Source organism: Labrus bergylta, chromosome 12 (genome assembly GCF_963930695.1).
Source record: "Labrus bergylta chromosome 12, fLabBer1.1, whole genome shotgun sequence".
Lineage (NCBI taxonomy): Eukaryota > Metazoa > Chordata > Actinopteri > Labriformes > Labridae > Labrus > Labrus bergylta.
In genome coordinates this window covers 4,278,078-4,299,888 of record NC_089206.1, presented here as the reverse complement: position 1 = coordinate 4,299,888, position 21,811 = coordinate 4,278,078, and the positions used below count along the sequence as shown (strand labels likewise).

Sequence of the window (21,811 nt, the reverse complement as noted above, 5' to 3'; positions counted from 1 at the left end):
GCCTATTATTTTGAGAACAGTCATATGTCGGTGTTATGACGAGAAATGCATCCCTGCAGACAATCACAACAACTGGCAAAGCTAAAACACCTCGCTGCACAAATTATGGCAGACACAATTTCTACACTGCTACATAAAGTTTGCCTTAACCCTTAAATGTACTTTACAGACACTTCAGAGTCAAACACAATTTTCCGGCCATATTTACGCATGCTGATGTAAATGTGGAAATACTGTTGTATAATCTACCACTGTTTTGTTTTTAATTGTAATCATTGACTTCCTCACAGTTCTTTTATTTTATTATCATTTTGTGAAGCACTTTTTTACCCTGTGCTTTACATGTAAAGTTTATTATTATTATTATATAAAATCTACAGAAAAATAAGGACACTTTTATTAGATAGACAGATAGATAGAATCTTTATTATCATTGTATACAAGGACACAACAAAACTTTTTTAGCAGCAATCTTAAACAGAAGCGTTTACAAAAAAAACAACAACAACAAAAATATATTTGTGGTGATATGACAGAGAAGTATGCAAAAAGTGGCCAGAGCAATTGCTGTTCAGTGAATGAATGATAATAATAATAAATACATAGACAGTTGTGGTACCTGAAAGAATACATACAGTTATTATTTTGCAGTGACTGATTAATTAAACAAATATAAATATAGAGATATAGTGCAAATAAGTGATGTTATAGTGCAGTGAAAGAGTATATACAGTTATTATTGTGCAGTGACTGGATGAATGAATAAATAAATAGACAGTTAAAGTTAAAGTGCAGTGACTGAGTAAATAAATGGACAATTATAAAGCAGTGAGTTACAAAGTTATTGCACAAGTAATATTGAACAGTTAGCAGCAATTGGGTAATATTGCACATTTTATTGATTTAGAATAAACTTCACATCCTTTGTCATCGCAGATCTGCCCCCAAGAAATAACTAATCATTTCTAACACTTCCACGAGGTGCATGCAATCTTCTGCAGGGATGCTTTGCCATGCGTTGACCGTCCCACCCTCACCACACATACTGTGCAATATTTATTTTATATTTCTGCAATATCTTACATTTCATACTGTGCAATATTTATTTTATTTTATATTTCTGCAATAATTTTACATTTCATACTGTGCAATATTTATCTTATTTTATATTTCTGCAATATTTACATTTCATACTGTGCAATATTTATTTTATATTTCTGCAATATTTTACATTTCATACTGTGCAATATTTATTTTATATTTCTGCAATATCTTACATTTCATACTGTGCAATATTTATTTTATTTTATATTTCTGCAATAATTTTACATTTCATACTGTGCAATATTTATTTTATATTTCTGCAATATTTACATTTCATACTTTGCAATATTTATTTTATATTTCTGCAATATTTTACATCTCATACTGTGCAATATTTATTTTATATTTCTGCAATATTTTACATTTCATACTGTGCAATATTTATTTTATTTTAAATTTCTGCAATATTTACATTTCATACTGTGCAATATTTATTTTATTTTATATTTCTGCAATAATTTTACATTTCATACTGTGCAATATTTATTTTATATTTCTGCAATATTTACATTTCATACTTTGCAATATTTATTTTATATTTCTGCAATATTTACATTTCATACTGTGCAATATTTATTTTATATTTCTGCAATATTTTACATCTCATACTTTGCAATATTTATTTTATATTTCTGCAATATTTACATTTCATACTGTGCAATATTTATTTTATATTTCTGCAATATTTTACATCTCATACTGTGCAATATTTATTTTATATTTCTGCAATATCTATTTATATTCTGTTATGCTACTACCTGTAAATAACTCCTACCATACATTGCCCATCTTACCTGAATGAGAGTTCCTTTTTTTTTAATTTCCTTCTTTTGTTGTTTTTAGCTGTGGATGCTTGCATGTGTGTGCACTTTAAGGTGAAGCCAAATAATTTCGTTGTACAATAAAGATATTCTATTCTGTTCTATTTTCTCGTCATAACACCTGATCAATGTGGAGGTTTGTTTTTAGTGACCCCTGGTGGCCATCTCGGGTATCGCACCCCCCCGCTGCTACACTATGGGTGTGACGTAGGTTCCTGTGACGCGCAGAAATTTTAAACTATCGTCCTTCTCAGTGATGGCGGCTTCGTTTCGTTCTCTCCCTGCAAGCTGTAACAACAAATGGTACTACAACCGACAACAGATCGACAACAGCCCATCTCGGCGAGCTGGACTTGATCCGGACAAAGAACTGTCCTACAGACAACAGGCGGCCAACCTGCTGCAGGACATGGGACAGCGGCTCAATGTGTATCTTTTGTCAGGGGACGAAACGCCGAGCACCGCGTTAGCATGCGAGCTAGCCCGGGTTAGCTCCGTGTGCAGCCGGTCCGCACTTCACCAGGTTGAGTGTTTCGACTTCGAGGTCGTTTCATTTTGCTTTTTTATGTCTCCGCATTCACGGTGCCTTGTGTGTTTTTGTTACTCTCCCCTACGGTGACGATGTCCCGACAGCGGCGCAGAGCTCCATCCCGGGGCCTGCGGGGCCTTCGGGACGTTAGCATTAGCATTAGCATGTGTTACTGTAAATAGCTCCTGAGAGCGGCACAGAGCGCAGCTGTGTTATTAACAGTGTGTTCAAATTGTGTTTTTTTATTAAGTCGTGTACACTTTTAATCTTCAGATTAACACTTAACGCGTGTTTTCTGTAAAATCACAGCTTCCGGCTCACCTCTGGCTCTGACGTGTGAGGCTAACTTGAGTTTACACTTTGTTGTTTTGTTGTGATAATAACTTACACACCTTTTCTAAGTTAACTAAGGCACTTTATTTATATTTTATTTCACACAAAGGCTTTAATCATATTCAGGAACCCTTGTTTGTGATGTGTTGTTGCTGCTTTGTCCTTAACTGACCTGCATCAGGTCCCAACTCACTATAAATACAGCCATTGTGTACATGCATCGTTTCTACATGGTCCAGTCATTCACCAGATTCCACAGAAATGTAAGTACAGTTTATTTTACACTCTTAATCTCAAATCACTAACATGAGATTATCAGTTGACTCTTTATTTGTGGACCTCTGCAGGTTATTTCTCCAGCTGCTCTCTTCCTGGCTGCAAAGGTTGAGGAGCAGCCGAGGAAGCTGGAACATGTTATCAAGGTGGCTCATGCATGTCTCAATCCTCAGGATCCTTCTCCAGATGTACGCAGCGATGTAAGTGTCGTGCTGACGGGATAAAAATCGCATGTTATATTCCTCTGTCACCTGTTGTGTTCACCTGGCAGGGTGTTGATTTAATCTCCACAATAACAAAGGCGTAACAGGGACGAAACTCGCTTCAAAACTCTTATTTATTCAGACACAGCGATGTACCTGAAGTTGTAAAGCTGCCTTTTTTTTGCCCCACTGTGACCTTAAGGTTAAGGGGTCACCCTTTGCCTCCGGAAGTTATTAGATCTCTGGTAGCGTTAGTGCAGACACTTTCATATTTATGTATTTTGGCTTAGTGTTTTTATTTTGAGCTCTTGCTATCTTGCATTTTTAGGCTGCTTGGTGAGTTGGTGAAGAGAGCGAAAGATTAAAATGCATCCCAGTTTTATTTTTTTTGTAGAGATGTAATGTGATGCTGAGAGCTTCTGGTTTCACTATTTAAAATGGCTTGTATTGATTCACCTGACTTGGACTTTTACATTTATATCATGTCACAACTGTTTATTAGATTTGACTTGAGATACTAAAGGTACTAAAGTCAACAATTTGGAGCAGGAGATCAAACGATATCACACAATATTTTTTGACTTCTTTGCTGTGAAACTCTAAGATTAGGTCGCCTTAAGATGCAAATGTCTGCTTTGTTTCCCAACTCCATTTTTGTTAATCAAGCGGTAAAAAGCCCCCCCGCCCAAAAAAAACCCAACTAGGTTGTAACTCTGTAAAATGTGTTAAAGTCCAAGAGGTGTGAACCCTTATTTAATGCACTGTTGCTCCAATCGTCTTAACTTGTTATCCATGAGGCTTTGTTGGCTCTTCATAAGTGAAGGGTCTAATATGTTTGACAAAGGATAGAGGCCACCCAGTGAGTAATGTGCCTGTCCTTTCAACCTCAGGCCTACCTGCAACAAGCCCAAGACCTGGTCATTCTTGAGAGCATAATACTCCAGACCTTGGGTAAGTTGGGAAAGACGAACTGGATCTGTTGATTTCCCTCCAGAAGTATGTGTGATGATCGAAAAAAAAACCACTCACCCTGTTGTACAGTTGTTTACAGAAGGTCCGTATGCAGCGTGCAGAAAAAGGAACTCCAGGCTTCTTGTTGGCAGCTGCCTGCACCATCCACTGTTTCTGCTTTCTTCTCTGTTGTGTCCATAACTTTTCTACATTTTCTTCTTCTTGTCTAGACATTTGAAAGCCATTCTTTTGAGGCCTGTTTGATAAATCGCTGCTTTGATCGTGAACAGCGGCTTTTGTTTTGTGTATAATTTGCTGTCATGCTTTGTGAAATAGGCAGCTGATAAGAGGATAATAATTATTTTTCAATCAAAAAAAAAAAAAAAAAAGTGTTCTGTGTTGAAATAACTCTTGTAACGGTTTCACTTTCTTTTTTAGTTTTCATGTCATCTACGATGTTACTGGAAAAATCCCATGCAAAGTGTCGTCCCCCTGTTATCATAACTCCTGGTCTTCCATACGTGCATTTGCTATTTTAACAATCTAACAAGAGCGTTCAGACTGATTATTGTAGTTAAGAAAAAAAAAGCAGGTTTTTGGATTTGAAAGATGTTTAAATGTTTTAGGAAACGTTGCCATTGCACATGCGCAGAGTCACAGAGAAACAAGCTTTGAATTTTGTGAAGGTGACAAAAACAGCTTCCATGTTAAAGACAGAATGTGCAACATAAATACAGCAGAAATCCTCAGCAGATATTTCTGAGTCATGACCGTCTACAACGAGTGAGGCGCGCGAGTCACGGTGTCTGAGACGTATTAACATCATGTTTACATAGACGGGACGTCCAGCCGGCTCCTCCTCTTGCCTATAAAAGCTGTTAAAGTGAGGGACTAGAGAAAAGAAGAATAACATACTGTACTCTCTGCTTATTTGAACGTCACATAAGTGTTTTTAGATCACGGCCATTGGGTGTAAATTTACCTGCAATGTGTAGCTGCGAGCTAACTAAAGAGCGCTAACTTTAGAATGCAGCTCGAGACTTCAAAACAAGAGAGAGAGACCATAAATCTGTTTGGAGTATTTGAGCGGGGAAATGCGTCATCTGAGAAGAAGGCTACATACGTTCAGGCTTTGGAAACGGCAGAGATGAAAGTTTCAAGCACCTTTGCATTAGCCTCACTTGTGGAAACCGAGAGGCTATGTCCACGTCTCAAGTTCATGTTTGTTCTTAGACAACATTTACCCGTTGAAACTCACACCCTACACAAGTTAGTACACAGTGTGCAAACAGAAGTACCTGCATTAAGACAGTATCAGGTTTAAATTAACTTTGATTTAACAGTATTTGTTTTCTTCTTGACTTCATAATCTTTGCTTTAGAATTTATTTTTTACTACCGTTGTCATGGAAATTGAATGCAGTGAAATCTTTGAACTCGTCTGACTCCTGCATTTTCATTTATCCATCTTTGTCTTTGTCCCTTTTTTCTATTACAGCATTTGAAATCACCATTGACCATCCACATACTCATGTTGTCAAGTGCACTCAGCTGGTCAGAGGTGAGCATCTACTCACTGATTTACATTTCTTTAAATTCTCTTTTTACTTATACTGAGCTTGATTGTGAACACCGGGTTACCACTCCCCAGGTTTTAAGTGTGTTTTTTTGTTCTATTGTTGTTCCAGCGAGTAAGGATTTGGCTCAAACATCATACTTTATGGCCACAAACAGGTATATCCACAGTTCACTATAACTGCCTTAAACTGTAAATGAGTGCAGGAAGTTTTCTCCTCTTTTTGTGTTTATTTCTCAAACTCAATATACTGAATGTCTGCTCTCTTTTTCTCTTCTTTCTGGTTTTTTATTTTGTTTTCCTTCCGGGACGTATCCTGCCACATAGTCTGCACTTGACCACGTTCTGCCTGCAGTACAGTCCGCCCGTCGTGGCCTGCGTGTGCATCCACCTCGCCTGCAAATGGTCCAACTGGGAGATCCCCGTGTCGACAGACGGCAAACACTGGTGGCAGTACGTGGATCCTACGGTTACCCTCGAGCTGCTGGATGGTGTGTGATGCAAATATACTTCCCCATGGTGAAGGGCTGGTTTTTAAAGCACCTGAAAGTCATATATCAGTTAACGTATAGATAATTCACAAGATCTTTTCTTTTCTCCTAACTTGTGCCAGAGCTCACACACGAGTTCCTGCAGATTTTGGAGAAAACACCCAGCAGGTTGAAACGGATCCGCAACTGGAAGGTAAAGATTTCTGTTCTTTAAGCAATCAAATCTCAGCACTTTTATTCCTGCAATGAGGCGGAAGAGAGAGCATGGCAGGCGGTACATTTTACCGTCTCATTATGACACTTAAGGGTTCATGTAGAGGTTTTAAATGAATCATATTATCAGACAACTCATCCTTTAAACATAATATTAAACTGTATTAAAAACCACCTTAAAGTTATCCAGTTGGTTAGTATAGTATATATTAAACTACTCTATATTGAAAAGTAAATAATCTTCAGAAAAGATAAAGGGGCAATAATGGATTTGAAGTGTCTAAAAATGTAAATTCTGGTTGGTATTTTTTGTTTTGGATTTTGAAAATTTCAAAAAATCAGAGAATCGAAAAATACTCTTTCATCACAAGAAGTTCACTGATTTACACAAGTAGTTGGCTGCAAATGTTTTGATATTTGGCTGACGATTGGCATTTATTTACATTTCTGATAAATGTGTGTAGGAGGCTGATTTAAGGTTTTGAATTAAGAAAGAAAAACATCTTTAACTTAGTTTTATAATGAGGAGATTGAAAGTTACCTTGTAGTTACCTGATCTGTGTGGATCTGGATTCTGTGATCATGAGTCCTGATGGGGAGCCTTGCCGAGAGCAACAGTTTTCCGACCACATCTCAGATCGATCAGTTTAACTTTTGTGCTTGATTGTGTTCTTATTTTGTTGAAAAGTCAGAAAGAGTTTGTCAGTAAATTTATGTTTCAGGCATCGCAGTCTCATCTCCATGCATGATTTATTACAGGTGTGTCCGCCCTTCTCACCTGGCCTCCGTTGGATTAATTAGACATGTTAGGTTAGACATTTCAATGTGCATCTTACAGGTGAAACATGAGACTAATGCAGGTCTGTGTTGGAGTTCATGTGCCCTTGTTTGTGATCTACAAATACTTTCTGCGTTCTGCATTTCTGTTAATTGTTTGTTTCTTTTCATGACTTCCAGGCTGGAGGTCAGACGCCAAAAGCCAAGCCCAAAGTCCAGGAGGACGGCGACCAGAGGGACGCCATGATGAGCATGATTTCTATGGCTTCATCAGAGAGCACTGTGGCGGGCCTCATGAGCCTCTCCGCTCCACCCACCACTTCTTCTTCCTCTTCCTCTGGCGGGGAGAAGGACAGAGGTGCGTCCGGCAGCGCTCAGACCTGGAGTGGGAAGGGTCAGCCGGCCGTGTCCGAGCAGCTGCAGGCGAACAACGAGATCCACGTCCCGGCTAAGGTGTCGCTGAGCGAGTACCGCGCCAAGAACGCCGACGTCCTGGCCGCCCAGAAAAGGAAGCTGGAGAACATGGAGGCCAGCGTGAAGAGGGACTACGCCAATGCTGCTCAGGCGCTCATCGGGCAGCAGCAGAGGAAGGAGAAGCAGCATCATCAACAGCAGCAGCAGCAGTCCAGCTCTTCCACCTCCGACACGTCTAACCCGTCGCCCATTATTTTAAAAATCCCTCTGGACAAGGAGCGGCACGAGAGGAGTTCACTGAAAATGCGTCTCCCCCTCGCCGGAGGAGGAAGCGGTGGGCACAGCGCCGGCTCCCGAGGACAGGAGCAGGACATCAAAGTGAGAATACGAGTGCCCGAGAAGCAGAGGGGCAGCTCAGGAGAGGAGGGCAAGAGCAGGGACAAGCACAGAGAACGCTCCAACCACCACCACCATCATCATCACCACCACCACCATTCTTCCTCCAGCGGTGCCTCGCTCTCCTCCCACAAACACTCGTCTGGTTCCAGCGGGGCGTCCGGGAGCAACAAAAAAGTCCCGAGCGACAGGACTGGCTCCTCGTCCGCCTCGCGCAAGAGGACGCACTCCCAAGACCCCACAGCGGGCTCTCACCCTGCTGGCAAAGTCAGCAAGTCCGCTAGGAACACCTACCAGCTGCCGTCCCTGTCTTCCTCCTCTGGACAAACTCTGGGGCCCAGTGGGGACATTCTCCCCGCACTGAGCCTCCCCCACCACCAGGGGAGCTACCCGCACTCCAAAGGCGACAAGACGGACACGAACGGGCACGGGGCCGCAGCGGGGGCTCAGTCGAACGAGTACCAGGATACTTTTGAAATGTTGAACTCGCTTCTGAGTGCGCAGGGGGTCCAGCCGGCACAGCCGTCCATGTTTGACTACAGATCCCAATACGGGGACTTCAGGTACAGCGGCGGCTCTAGAGGGAGCAACTCCAGACCCCCACCCCTGCCTTCAGAACCTCCTCCCCCGCTGCCGCCATTGCCCAAATGATTTCCCTGAGCAGGAGACGCATTATGATTTTACTTGACATCCATCTTGTTACATTAAGTATTGTAAAAATTCTCACCCAGCATTTTTTACAGCAGAGAAATGTACTGATGAGTTTTTTTTTCTTCTACAGTTCACGTGAGGGGCAATAATGAGACGCTTCAAAAGCTCTCCAAATGTGATTTTTTTTTTTCTTTTTTTAAAGACAGAAAAGTGTACAAAATATTTTTCCCCCTTTTGTCAGAACTGAAATGAAATGTGATGACGGGACGCAGTATTTTCTATCGTCACTGTTTTGAGTGGAAATCATCACCTTGAAATGATGAGGAAAGATTGACGTCTTCTTACCGATTGTCTTTTTTATAATGTTTTTATAGTATGTTATTTATTAATTGAATGCTTTTAACAAAAACATAGTCTCCTTTTCTACCTTTTTAAGGTTTCCCCCTCCCCCCATCAAGACTGTACAGGCTGATCTGAGAGTGCATGTCATGTCTCCCAACGCCATCTTTTCAATATTTTTCTCCTTTATTTTTTTAACACCTTAACCTAAAAACATATAGGTGATCCTGCCCAGCTCCAGTGTTTAAATATTTTATTTTCTGCATTCTTTAGTAAAATTGTAAAAAGGAAAAAAAAGATTGTAAAAATGTTTTAAAAACAAACATGAAATATTTTTTAAATTTTGTTATGGGAAACTGCAAAAAAAAGAGTTGTAAATTAAGGAAACTTGTACTATTTTTTTTTTTTTTTTTTTTAGATTTTTGAGTGTTGCAGTCATTGTTTTAAATGGTTGTAAAATATTCATATTCAATTCTTTAATCATTACACTAATGGATAAAGTTCATACCAAGAATATAAAACTATGGTTTATCAGAGAGTTCAAGCATATCTGCTCGATATGGCCACAGTGAAGGAACAGCCAGTAAAATGTGACTTTTTTATCTTGTCGTGTGGGTGAATCTTCTGTTCTCTCTTTCTCTCTCGCCTTTTAGAGGTGACAACATCTCAGAAATATGCTGATATATGGAGTATGACCAAAACTCAGTGGATGCCCGACCATCACACCTTTCATGGGCGTGTTGGACATCTTTTCCTGTAATTACTTCCATTAATATGAAGTAGGCCCTCTCTCTCTCTCTTTATGGTTCTGTTATTTAAGCCCTGTTTCCACCAAGTGGTCTTATTCAGTTCTGTTCACATTTATTGGCGTTTCCACAGTCAAAATTTGGGAAGGGTACCAAAACAACTGATCATTACCGTCCTACTTTGTTGGTACCCTCCTGTTGGGATGCCACATGTACCGATCTGACCCTAAAGGACGGAGCTAGACACACTGCAGTCCTGTGATTGGTCTAAAGAGTCGTCACTTCCCGGGCGACAGCAGTCATAAAGGACAAACCCAAAACACATGATGTTTAAGTATCCTGTGGATTTGAAAAGAGTAATTTCAAGGTTGTTTTTGTTTTTTTGCGACTTTAGTGAGCGAGTAGCTCCGCCCCATTGCCAACCTCAGAGATGCAGACCTTCCTCGCAATTCCTAGCAATCTTTTTTTTTTTATTCTGTGTCGCGCAGCTGTGTTAGTGATGTGTAAGTGTACGGTTGGCTGTGGAAACGCTAGCAAGATCAGGGTTTACTATACCAAACTGTGCTGAACCAAACGGGACCACTTGGTGGAAATGGGGCAACTCCACTGGAAGGACTAATTTAGTTTTTAAGAATGTTTATTGGATCCTTTTTCTCCCAAAAGAAGAAAAACGCCTCGCTCCTAATTTGTGTCGTCTTTTCTCCTTGAGGTGATAACTTGTGATGCTTTGGGTTCTGTGCAGGCCAGTTGACTTCCTACATACCAAACCTTTCTCATCACGTCCTTATGGACCTCTTGGTGCACTAGGGCACACTCGTGCTCTGAGTTGGCACTTTACTCGAGCTAAGAGGCCAAGAGAGGAAGAACCCCTGAACAGTTTCCGTCCTCAGCCAAACGCTTATGGTAGACAACATTCATTCTGGTACATAAAGATCTTCTGGCAGCTGCAATACCCTGCTCGATCCTTCAGACTGAGAAAGATGACCTTGTGCATTTTGTTTTTTAAATCTATGTTAAATGAATTCCCTCACAGTCTAACTTAATTTAAATACACTGTGAATAGTTTTTGGATGCATGTGAAGCAGTGTGCAGGAGACTTGTTTTTGTGCACTTTTGGATCCAATCATCATTCTCCTTTGTCCGTGATTCACAAAAAACTGATGTGCAAAGCGTTTTCTTCTGAGTTTGTCTGCAACTTGAAGGCTGAGCTGATCACAATAACAGCATTTACAGACAACTGGGGGACGTTTTTAAGCTCCTTTCCGAGTCAGTATATGTTTATCTATGAAGATGCCATGCCTTCTTGTTGGGTTTTTATTGCACCTAGTAGCAAAGGGTGTGGCTGCAACTTCTCAAAACAATAAAAAGTAGCAGTGTCCACTGACTCTTGGTCATGCAGGTCTGTGTCGTTTGTATGAATTTGTGAAAGCAAAAAAAAAAAGGCCTTCTGCTGTTACTTTGTTGTGACCATATCGAGCAAAACATACAACTAAGTACTCACAACACACGATATCAAAGAATAACCGAACATCTGTTTGTGTTTAGAGTCGTCTTTCATTTGTGCATTTCCTTCTTGGCGGTGTTTTAAATGTGTTTAACCTCTGTACAACCTGTCCTTTCATGCTGGTCTGAGATTTAATCATATTTTATTATGTCTCTTGACTCCATAACCTTCAAGCTACATTGTCAGATTTGTTGTTCCTAAGCCATCAACAAGCCATGATCAATCAAAAGTTGTTTGTGCGTGTTTTTATGTTGTGTAAAATCACACGCAGCAGGCCGGCTTCTGACATACCTCCACTACATGGTCATAAGATGAAGTGAAACACAGTCTGAATAGTTTCTCTTAACGATGGATTTGTATTTGAGCAACAAAAAAACAAAAAAAAAAGTGGACTTGGGGCCTTTGTTCGAAGGGGAATCGGATCTCATCTGTACATTGAATTCATACTGAGCTTTATATGGTTTTGATTGTGTAGTATTACTGCTCTTTATCTGCTTTCTTTTATGCTTCTAATCTAAAACTTGTGTGTTTAGGGCAGTTCACAGTAATGCAGTACAACAAACCAGCCATACAATTGTAAAATATGTGTTCCCTTGATTATATATGGACGATAAGCTGAAAGAGTCCGGCTCTTTGCTCAGGCAGCAGAGGTTTTATTACTTGCTCAACTCTTGGTTGTGACAGGGAAACGGTAAATGCACTGAATATTTATCTCTGTAGCTTTGCCTACAATGCAATTGACAAAGTGTTAAATGTATACTGGTTAGACTATTAGAATAGATGTCCAATATATCATTATACCTTAGGAAATTGTTTTTATTTGATCTGGACAAAAATCTTCCGATTTAAAGTATTAACGCTATGCTGTGAGAGGAAAAGGACACACATTTCAAAACAAACCCACATGTGAGGAGAAAATACAATTTGAAGACACTCATGCAACCTTACAATGCAAAATCACATACCTATAATAAGTTGTGTTTTTTTCATGTCTTGGTGTTTTTAGTGACACTCAGGTCTGGAAATGAAACGTTTTGGGATTTTTTTTGTTTTCTGTTTAAAGGTTATATGTGAACACTGTTCTTTTTGATATAATGTGGTTGCTTTATTCTCAATTAAAAGTCAATAAATATTTTAAGAAAACGACCTTCGCACTTGAATTTTGTATAAACAAACTGCTGCAATATTGTGGGTGGAAAAGAAAAATTGCAACGTTCGAAGTGCTTGATTGGCACCTGGATTGGCCAATGAAATGCCGTTAACTTCAACCTATCAGCGCAGAGTGGGCGGGCTTTAGAGCGTGTCTGCAGTGGCAGTTACTGGGGATGCTACAAAAACGACGTTGCATCCGAGGAAGGAAGACCTGCTCGGGCTGCGGGGACGAAGGTAAGCCGATGAATGCAAAGTACTTGGCTTTTACCATCTTTTGGCACCGAGGCTTGTTGGTGATGTTGTAAAAAACGACCGCATGCAACCTCCGGTCAGCTAAAACCGATTTCTGGTCGTAAATCGTTACAAGTAGCGGTTAGCTCGTGTTAGCAACCGCTAAACAAAGATGGCGCCTCCCTAAGCGAGAGAGTGACGCAGAGAGAGAGGCGGGCTGAAGCTCCGTGTGGCGCCCGGTTAGAAACACTTCTGCTTCATTTAAATCTACAAAAACAACATTATTCCACTTGATGTGACTACGCCCTGTATGTTGCACGTATGACTTTTAATTATGTGTTTAATAATGATTTATTTAAGAATTTAATAAAAAGTTGATCATGCGGATCTGACAAGCCACCTGACCTGCCAACGCCTGCTCCATTTATTCATAAGAATATCAACTTTCATTCATATTGGGGTCAAAGGTTATCAAACGCAGCTCATTAATTCATAATCATATTGTTGTTTTTGTGTTTTAAACCAATTTTTGATTTAAATTTTAGCGTAACATAAACCACGCGGTTCTCTAATAGGCATGGTTATTCATAAACAATGACGTTTGCTTTTGTCTTGAAAAATTCACCCAAAATTTAAATATTATTCAGCTGAGTGTACAATTAATTTATTATTTTATATGCAAAATACCCGAAAAAATGAAAATAATCTTCCATGTATTTAACCAGATGGGGCTGTTTGTCTGCCTAATTTAAAAATGCCAAAGATGTCAACAAATCTTTAAATTTAAGAAGCTGTATCATAGGAGCAGGATAGAAAAATAAACATTAGTCTTAAAAAAATTCAGGTTCAATTTATTTAAATTTTGGTAAATTGTTTGGATCTAGCCTCCATATTCCACATCTTCACGCTGGATGCATAGATGTCTTTATTAAATACCATAAAGCAATTTAAAAAAAAAAAAGCTTTATGATAATCTCTTAGACTACAATGCTAAACTTTCAGTCTTTATTTGTCAGCTACCATTTAAAAAAATAAAAGAAACTGAGTGGGATTTCATTTTAGGGGGCATCTGGAAGTCTGTAAACTGTGACTTGACAGAGACGGAGCAAACCTTGAGCCTAAATCCTCGGGAAGATGTTCTGGGGTGTATTGAAAAACAGAATGCATTTCTTTAACTGTGTCCAGCGGGACAGTAAGACTGTAGTAAGGGACTTCAGAGCCCTGGATTCTTGTGGACGGGCACAGCTGATAACATACAGTAATTGTTCAGTATTACTGAAACACTTAACACAATTTAAATGACTAATTGGTGTAGTGTTAACGACTGTGTGTGTTTCACCACCAAAGTGCAGGGTTTCCAGGGTGCCTTAGGGCTGTGCTCGACACAGATGGAGCAAACTGTGGGCCTAGATACTCGGGAAGCCGATCTAGGGTGAATTTACAGAATACACGTGGCGTAGGCAAGACCAGCAGGTGAATCTGTGTCCGTCGGGGAGATAAGACTCTGAACTCAGGACTTTAGAGCACGATAACACTGAAAGGCTCATAGCGCGATTTCATCATTAGATCCCAAATTTGAGCTGATTTATGTATTTAGTACTTTACTTGTTCATTTTTGCTTTGTCATATTTCTTTATTTCCATTGGCGCTGCCTCCCTTTCCTTTACATATTTTCATACTCATTCTTCTGTGATTGCAAACGGTTTGTTTAAAGTTTTTTTTTTGGAATGTCTCCTTTGCTCTTTGTCATGAAGCTTTTAATGTCTTGTGTGAAGCACATTGAATAGCCTTGTTGCTTAAATGTGCTATATAAATAAAACTTGCTTTACCGTCACACAGTGCGAAAAGCAAAACATTTTCACATTTGAAATGCGATAATCAAAGAGTATTTAAATGTAAAAACACAAGGCACTTGTCTAAATAGCTTCAGTTTTTGTGTTCAGTTCTCTAATCTCGGATGTTCTGTTTGTTTCAGCTCTATTTATTTTACAGACTTAAAATGAACAGGATACGAATCCATGTTTTGCCTTCAAGTCGGAACCGGGTGTCCCAGACACCTCGTCCCCAGGAGCCCCAGTTCTGCTCCTTCACACAACGGCCGTGCTCTCAGCCTCGTCTGGAAGGCCTGGAGTTCTGCATAAAACACATCCTGGAGGACAAGAATGCCCCGTACAAGCAGTGCAGCTACGTCTCTGCCAAGAACGGCAAGCGCTGCCCCAATGCGTCTCCGAAAGTGGAAAGGAAAGATGGGTGGGTTAAAATTGAATCTGCTTTTAACAAGGAAAAACAACATTTTTATCTGCTGTTAAGAGGTTTGGGTCTCTTGTCCCAAGAGGACTGGAGACACAGACTCAAATGGTGTGTTCCGACATCTCTCTTCATATGACTGCATCTCTTTTTCAGAGTGACATTCTGTGCAGAGCATGCTCGCAGGAATGCCATGGCCCTCAGAGCGCAGATGAGAAAGCCTTCTTCTAATCCATCCCCAGAGGTACTTCTGTCCCAGCTAAGTGGTTACAACAGAGCAGAGACGCACAGCGCTGATGGGAGCCGGTCCGAAGCTAGCCGTATCCTAGGTAAAATGCTCAGACTCGTAAAACTGTAGATAAACAGCTAAATAAATCTCATGTGCACTGACTTTGAGTGTGTGTGTTGGTGAATTGATGCACATATTTCTATTTTCAGTTGACTTTAACCTGTTTGACTTTAAGTTCAATGTTCCTCTACCTTCTCTCTGGACAGACGAGGAGAGTCTAAGTGAGGAGGAGCAGGGTCCGATGGTTTTAGACCAGACATGGAGAGGAGACCCTGACAGTGATGCCGACAGTGTTGACAGTGATCATGAAGATCCTCTAAAGTGAGAACAAGCCAAACAAAAACATTGTTATACTATTGGATGAATTAAGCAAAGTTAGATCCCAATTCATAAAACATAATTATTGTCAGCTGTTATGCATTTTTAGGGAATGCACTCAGGAAAAATTGTTGTGTATAAGATACTGTACATGAAGTTAAAAGGTCAGAATCAGATCAAAAACACAATTTATTGTTGTGCATGCGTAAGATATACAGTACTGTCTGACAACGCAAAGCACAGTGGAACCAGAGGAACTACTCACAGATAATTAGAGAAGCCTGAGCAGCTTCAGAAAGAGTTTGAAAATTGAAATTAAGTATTTGCATCAACATTTTCTTATCTCTGAAATTGAAAGAAGCTGCAACCTTCGAAACTCTGAACTTCTATTAATGTCAAAAAGCATTCGGGATGTAACCAAATATGAAATTCTAGCAAAATACTTTCTGAGGGTCTTACGTCTTGTCTTTTATTTTAAACCATGAAGTCTAATGGGATGAATGTCTGGATCTTCAGTAATAAGAGAAACACTAGCGATGGTGCAGCTGCAAAAAGGCCTGTGAGAGAGTGAGAGGTATTTTTATTATCATGGAGCACAGAATCTGTCTTGTACAGAGAGGAAAGGACCTGCAGAAAATCCTCTACAAAACTAGGCTCATTATAACCCTTAAATATTGAACTGTCAAAAGGTTTTTTTTTGTTTGCCCCCTGCCTTTCTTTTCAAACATTTTCTTGAAGCATGTTGTGGTGTTGATAAAAGCATGGCTCTTTTCACTGTGATATTGTCACAGTTTGTGTCTTTATTTATTTTCTTTCTGTATATTTCAGACATGCAGGAGTTTACACGGCAGAGGAGGTGGCGCTCATTACTCGAGAAAAGCTCATCCGGTTACAGTCTCTCTACATTGACCAGTTCAAACGCCTTCAGCACCTTCTGAAGGAGAAAAAGCGTCGATATCTGCACAACCGCAAAATGGAGCACGAAACTCTCGGTAAACTAAATACCATTCAATTTCAGGAAATCCTCACGTGCCCTTTAATTTTCTGTAGGTCTCACAGCCCTCTGTGATGTTTAATGTTGATTTCAGGAAGCAGCCTGCTGACGGGGGCTGAAGGTCTATCCATGAAGGAGAGAGAGAACCTGAAGAAGCTCAAAGCTCTGCGTCGATACCGTCGTCGGTATGGCGTGGAAGCCCTGCTGCACCGGCAGCTCAGGGAGAGGAGGCAGGCTGTGACAGACGGCGCTCCACAGGTGGGACCCCTTCATAGAAAGTAGTCAGTTTCAGGGTTAAGATGGAGGACAAATCCTCAGAACTCCAACTAGAATCTAGAGAGGGTTTAGTTTTAGGACAAATCCAGCACGACTTTCACCTACTGTCGAGGTGCGAGGAGCAAGAAAAGGTAATCAATACCTTTTTGTAGAATACAGAACACTTCAATTTAAAACCAGTCTGCTTTTGGCTTCATTAGGGTCATACAAATGGTTTTTTTCCTCCTGCTGCTGTTTTTCTGCAAATTCTGTGAATGATCAAATATTTTAAATAAAACAGTCTTTCGTGATGTTATGCCATAGATTTTTTTTTATTTTTTATTTTTTACTACAGTCGATGTTCCCACTTGTTCTCACTTCCATTGTGTTGCAGTGAAGTGAGACAGTTTTAAACTGATGGCTCAAAAAGGAGCTGTATGATTAGACGCCACAAGAGGGAGTCATTTGACCAACTGGCTCTCAATAAAGTGAACTAAATTTCTAGTCAAAGTCGTCTAAATTTCCGTTACTGCATTATTTTTAAAATGATATAATCTCCCCTGATTTAATTATTAATAGTATAAAACTGAAAGAAACTTAAAAGATTGCGAGCATTTATATTAAACCAAAAGCTGCCGTGAGGGAAAGAGAGGGCACAGTCTAAATTGCATAAATACGTTAGCAACTCTTCGGTACTGAAACACATTTGTGCAATTCATCCAGTTTTCAGGAGTTTGTCTGCAGTTTTGGTTATTAAAAAAATAAATTACCCACTAAGGGTGTCTAGGAACTCTGGTTTTTGTCGCTGTGGTATTGAAACGGGTTACAGATATCATCTGATTCTTCTTGGAAACATATCAAAGTTAAAGATCTTGTATCATGACTAGCCTTAAGTGAATCTTACAATATTTCTATTTAATCCAAATCAGATCTACAGAGCCAAAACGTCGAGCACAATTCAGTCTTAAAAATATTTATACGAGGTATTTTTGCAGACTCGTAAAGTAATCAGTGTTGATGTGTTTCAAGCAGTGCTCCAACTTTTCTCCTCCCCCTCGCCGTGTCTGTGTTTATCATGAGGGTATCAGCTGGAGGGTACGTTGACAACAATCAGTCAGCGTAACACGAGTAACGTTATCTTACAGGCTGCTGTCGTCTGCAGCAGCAAACTTGGCTCCGTTATACAGCTCTGTGCTCGCTCCAGAAACTAAAGATATCGTCTCCAAACACACACTCAATCTGTTGTTTAGTCTCAGCTAGTACACAGATACACACATGAGCTGTATGAATGGTATGTGTGTAAATTACGTTTTATGTCAAAGCTCATAACAGAAACAAACTTGTTTTTCACAGAAGGATTTCTGTTTTGTGTTTTTAATGTCCTTAACAGAAACACATTCTGTTTTGAAATGTTGCAGCTCACATTTTTTCAAAGCACACCAAAACAAAATGAATTCATGTTTTATAACTACTAGAATTGTATAAAACATCTTTAGATAAAATACGTTGATGAGATTTCTGTTTTAAACTTTCCTAATGCTTCTTTTCTCTCTTGCAGCTGCACTCAAGAACAGTGTATGAGAAGTGCATCTCGTTTGTGGAAGGAACTCGATGTACCAATCCCTGCCTGCCTATGACCCGGCACTGTCTCTCACGTATCCTCAATGATGTTTTCAGCTTGAGTTTTGTATTCATGTTAAGAACATTTTACCATCTCCTTTGTTTAAATGCTAATGAAGCCAGGTGTTCTGCTCCTATATACGCTCTTTCCTCCTTTTCTGTTGAGCCATCTTCACCCCGGCCCCGATCAAGACCAGCAGCTAGCTGTAGCTGCTGGTTTCAAAGGGCGCCTACATAAAGTCCTTCCTGTGGTCTGTTGATTTTTCCCAGAGTAACAAAGGGACTAATCGGTTCAGTTGGAAGGTACAAACCCCTTTCTCATCCTTCCTTCACCCCCTAAGTCTATCAGTGAATCTCATGCACTTCATATTTTTCATGCTATAGACTGTTCAGTAGTTTTGTGTTTCTCGTCTCAGATAAGAGCAGCAAAAATAAATAATGAACTTTGAGTTTTCATTTGTTAATAAGCGGAATTGCTCAGACAAAACCACTCAGACATATCAATAATAAAGTCTAGCCTTTAAAAGAAGTTTCCCACTGTTTAGAGAAAGTATTAACTGAGTGGTAACTTGTTGTCATTAACCACAGGGCAGAGCTAGTTTTTACTTGATCTCTTTGATTTCTGTGATCTTCATGTGTCATCGTCCTTGACAGCTATCCCCTCAGACATCTGCCAGGACAGCAATCAGGTGCTTTTCAATAAGTGTCCGGGCATTAAAGACGTCCCGTGTGACCGCACCGTGCACATGGGTCAGTCAGACGACCCCCGCTGCTCGCTCCACCTCAGCCTGCCTCCCCCCATGTACCAGCCCGAGCAGGAGCATCCCCCGCAGGAGGCGATCAGCACCGCGAGCAGAGACATGTACCTGAGTGCAGCAGAGCTCCAGCCCACAGAGAGCCTTCCCCTAGAGTTCAGTGATGTACGTAGTAATGATGCGCTGTTCTTCAGCGTATAAGCTTTGTGACACAAATGTTGTGTTCCACAGTAATTATTAGATACTCTACTTCTGGTGTGTATGGATGCCATTACTTGTGAGGTTTAAATAATCTCTGGTGGGTTTGCCTGCTTAGTTGGTAAACTCGTTACTTATTCTTGTCTATCTCATCGATTAGACATAACTACGACTGGAGCAGGAGAGCTAATACTGAATAGTTCAGAAATGTGTCCTCTTAAATTTCAAGAAGACAATGGACTTCTTTGCCATGCCTTCAATTCATCGTCAATCTAGAAGCAAGGAATAATTATTTCTTATCTGCTTCAAAAGACACCTGGGGCCCGTTTCAGAGAGAAGGTTCAACAAACTGTCAGACTAACCCTGAGCTCTGAGTAGATTTACCTCCACATAGGAAAATCTGAGCTTCTGGTTCCAGAACAGCTGATTTCAGTTCTTTCAATCAACTCTGATGAGGTTCACTTGGGATTCAGCGCGTGCACCACTGCAATAAAAAGCCAACACTATCGAAGCCCCAATACTACGATTCATCATGGCAACAAGTTATAAGAATAGTCCCTCGAACATGATATCCTCATGCGGACATTCAGCAAGTATGAAAATGTTTTTAGAAAGAAAAAAAAGTAACACTGCAGCAGCAAAGTAGAGAAATGGTGTAGGAGAAATCTGTGGCTCGATCAGCGCGTACATTTGAATATAGTCTGTTCAGTTAATGTGATCAGAATTATAATATTACAGGTAAACACTGGTGGACTGGTGTTGAACCTAAAATGATTTTTAATTTGGGTGGAATCCATCTGGAGAAACGCTCAAAATAAAATATAAGAACTGGAGTAAGGCAAACTTTTTATCCCGAAGCTCCTCGCCGTAAGTAACCCCTTGGGGGCTTGGGTAACCCCTCTTGAGTTTGAGGGACCTCTCTTTCTGAAACGGAAAATCCAGAGTTTCCCCTCATTTCAGGGTTTGCACTAAACCTGCTTTCTGAAACGCACCTCTGGTGGCCACTAGAGCCACTAAGCTCAAAATCACAGGTTATGCCTCGTATATCAAGGAACCAGTTTACACCAGTCACAGGCTGGTCAATTTATTTATTCATTTGTTCCCACTAAAACAAGACCGCTTCCTCTCAGTGGTCATGGTTTGTTTGTTTTGCATTCACACTAGAGTACGATGGCTGCTTCATTAATCAAACATTGACAGGATTCTGATTCAGGGAGACTAACCAACGCAGTACAGAAACTTCTGACTAAAGACTGTTTATGAAGGATTATCTAGCACTGCTGTGTAACCGTGGATATGTAGTTTATGAATTCATACTGTAATTAAAGTACTATTTAAGTCATTTGCTGGTTGTGAATTGTTAAAAAGTTCTATTTGATTATGTAGCAATTATGATAACAAGGATGCAGAACTCATGATGCACCATGACAACAGAAAAAATGGCCTCTGCTTCATTTACAGCACTGGTGTTTTTGTTTTTGTTTTGTTTTTTTAAAAAGAAAAGTTTATAAACGAGGCCAAACCTATGGAGAAGGTTTTCTTCTCTGTTTGGACTATATCAGCCAAACTACTGGTATGAAAGCATCCTTGAAATACCAGATCATTGTTGTGATTATGCAACTTAAAAAAGCCGCTGAGAGGTTCCTTCTACTTCTCACTTTATGATTGTGTGCCTTCCTGTAAAAAAACAGTTTCTAGGAGATCAGGAGCTCATTCATCACACAGGCGTTTCTGCATTTGCTTTTCCAGTAGTGTACAATATCAATTGTAAACACAAATGTGGGCAGAGCACGATCACAGTCACTTTCTCTGTAAATCAGTTATCACAAAACAAAGACTCCTCACCAAGTGGTAGGAGATCCATGTACAGAAAACATTTCTTACCAGGTGAAGACTGAGGGTTAGATCTCATAGATATTCCTTGTCATACAGGACCTGGATGTGGAAGGGGATGGCATGCAGGGTCCTCCGTCCCCTCTTCAGTTCGACACGGCCCTGGCGCTGGAGGACCAGACCATCAGAGCCATCGCCGAGGCGCCGATGGACATCCTGACGGGAGAAGACGCGGACCTGGACGCCTCGGGACAGGAGCTCTCGGAGAGGGATGTGGATGCCATCATGGATGACCAGGTTAACTCTTGATAAAAGGCAAACTGGTGGCGTCCATACCACCGTGCCAAAAAACAACAATCCTACAGTTTCATTGTATGTCATACTGCAAGCTGGGTTTAATAAAATCTTGGTCTCACTCTGTGTCAGTACTAAATGCTTTTCAAGTTGTTCCACTGTGAGCGATGAATCGTAGCGTTGCGATGTTACTAGAGAAAACATGAAAGTAAAGGGCGGATTCACATAGTCCAAGTCTATTTTGAAGAAAAAAAACTAATGTGCTAACATGAAAAACAACATCCACATTTCTTATTTTATGG

At 40.2% G+C, this 21,811-nt stretch overlaps 2 protein-coding genes and 1 non-coding gene across 5 annotated transcripts; all 3 read left to right on the top strand.

Annotated features, from left to right (window-relative positions):
- The first annotated feature begins 2,173 nt into the window (after window positions 1–2,173).
- ccnt1 (cyclin T1) lies at window positions 2,174–12,469 on the top strand. Of its 3 annotated transcripts, none has more exons than XM_065961168.1 (9): window positions 2,174–2,354; window positions 2,969–3,050; window positions 3,135–3,263; window positions 4,157–4,217; window positions 5,715–5,777; window positions 5,905–5,950; window positions 6,120–6,283; window positions 6,406–6,476; window positions 7,454–12,469. In XM_065961168.1, the coding sequence occupies exons 1-9, from the start codon at window positions 2,182–2,184 to the stop codon at window positions 8,732–8,734; spliced, it is 2,070 nt and encodes a 689-aa protein (XP_065817240.1). In that variant the 5' UTR covers window positions 2,174–2,181; the 3' UTR covers window positions 8,735–12,469. The 3 variants fall into 3 exon arrangements, with proteins under 3 accessions (XP_065817240.1, XP_029136312.2, XP_065817241.1); XM_029280479.2 differs by having other exon boundaries at window positions 5,896–5,950; XM_065961169.1 differs by lacking the exons at window positions 2,174–2,354; window positions 4,157–4,217 and having other exon boundaries at window positions 5,896–5,950.
- A 150-nt stretch (window positions 12,470–12,619) lies between these two features.
- kansl2 (KAT8 regulatory NSL complex subunit 2) lies at window positions 12,620–21,630 on the top strand. The gene is made up of 9 exons (XM_020650306.3): window positions 12,620–12,709; window positions 14,682–14,956; window positions 15,110–15,282; window positions 15,449–15,563; window positions 16,389–16,552; window positions 16,649–16,812; window positions 18,368–18,464; window positions 19,096–19,349; window positions 21,315–21,630. The coding sequence occupies exons 2-9, from the start codon at window positions 14,706–14,708 to the stop codon at window positions 21,522–21,524; spliced, it is 1,428 nt and encodes a 475-aa protein (XP_020505962.2). The 5' UTR covers window positions 12,620–12,709; window positions 14,682–14,705; the 3' UTR covers window positions 21,525–21,630.
- On the top strand, window positions 18,607–18,740 carry LOC114921112 (small nucleolar RNA SNORA2/SNORA34 family). The gene has a single exon (XR_003809411.1). It is a non-coding gene; the product is annotated as a small nucleolar RNA SNORA2/SNORA34 family (small nucleolar RNA).
- Window positions 21,631–21,811: the final 181 nt, after the last annotated feature.

Excerpts from the sequence above, each read along its gene's own strand:
- ccnt1 (XM_029280479.2), top strand. The coding sequence starts at position 2,182 with ATGGCGGCTTCGTTTCGTTCTCTCCCTGCAAGCTGTAACAACAAATGG. Across the intron at positions 2,355-2,968 it reads ATGGGACAGCGGCTCAATGT|GTCCCAACTCACTATAAATA; the intron begins GTATCTTTTGTC and ends GACCTGCATCAG. Across the intron at positions 3,264-4,156 it reads CTCCAGATGTACGCAGCGAT|GCCTACCTGCAACAAGCCCA; the intron begins GTAAGTGTCGTG and ends TTTCAACCTCAG.
- kansl2 (XM_020650306.3), top strand. The coding sequence starts at position 14,706 with ATGAACAGGATACGAATCCATGTTTTGCCTTCAAGTCGGAACCGGGTG. Across the intron at positions 16,553-16,648 it reads AATGGAGCACGAAACTCTCG|GAAGCAGCCTGCTGACGGGG; the intron begins GTAAACTAAATA and ends TGTTGATTTCAG. Across the intron at positions 18,465-19,095 it reads GACCCGGCACTGTCTCTCAC|ACATCTGCCAGGACAGCAAT; the intron begins GTATCCTCAATG and ends CTATCCCCTCAG.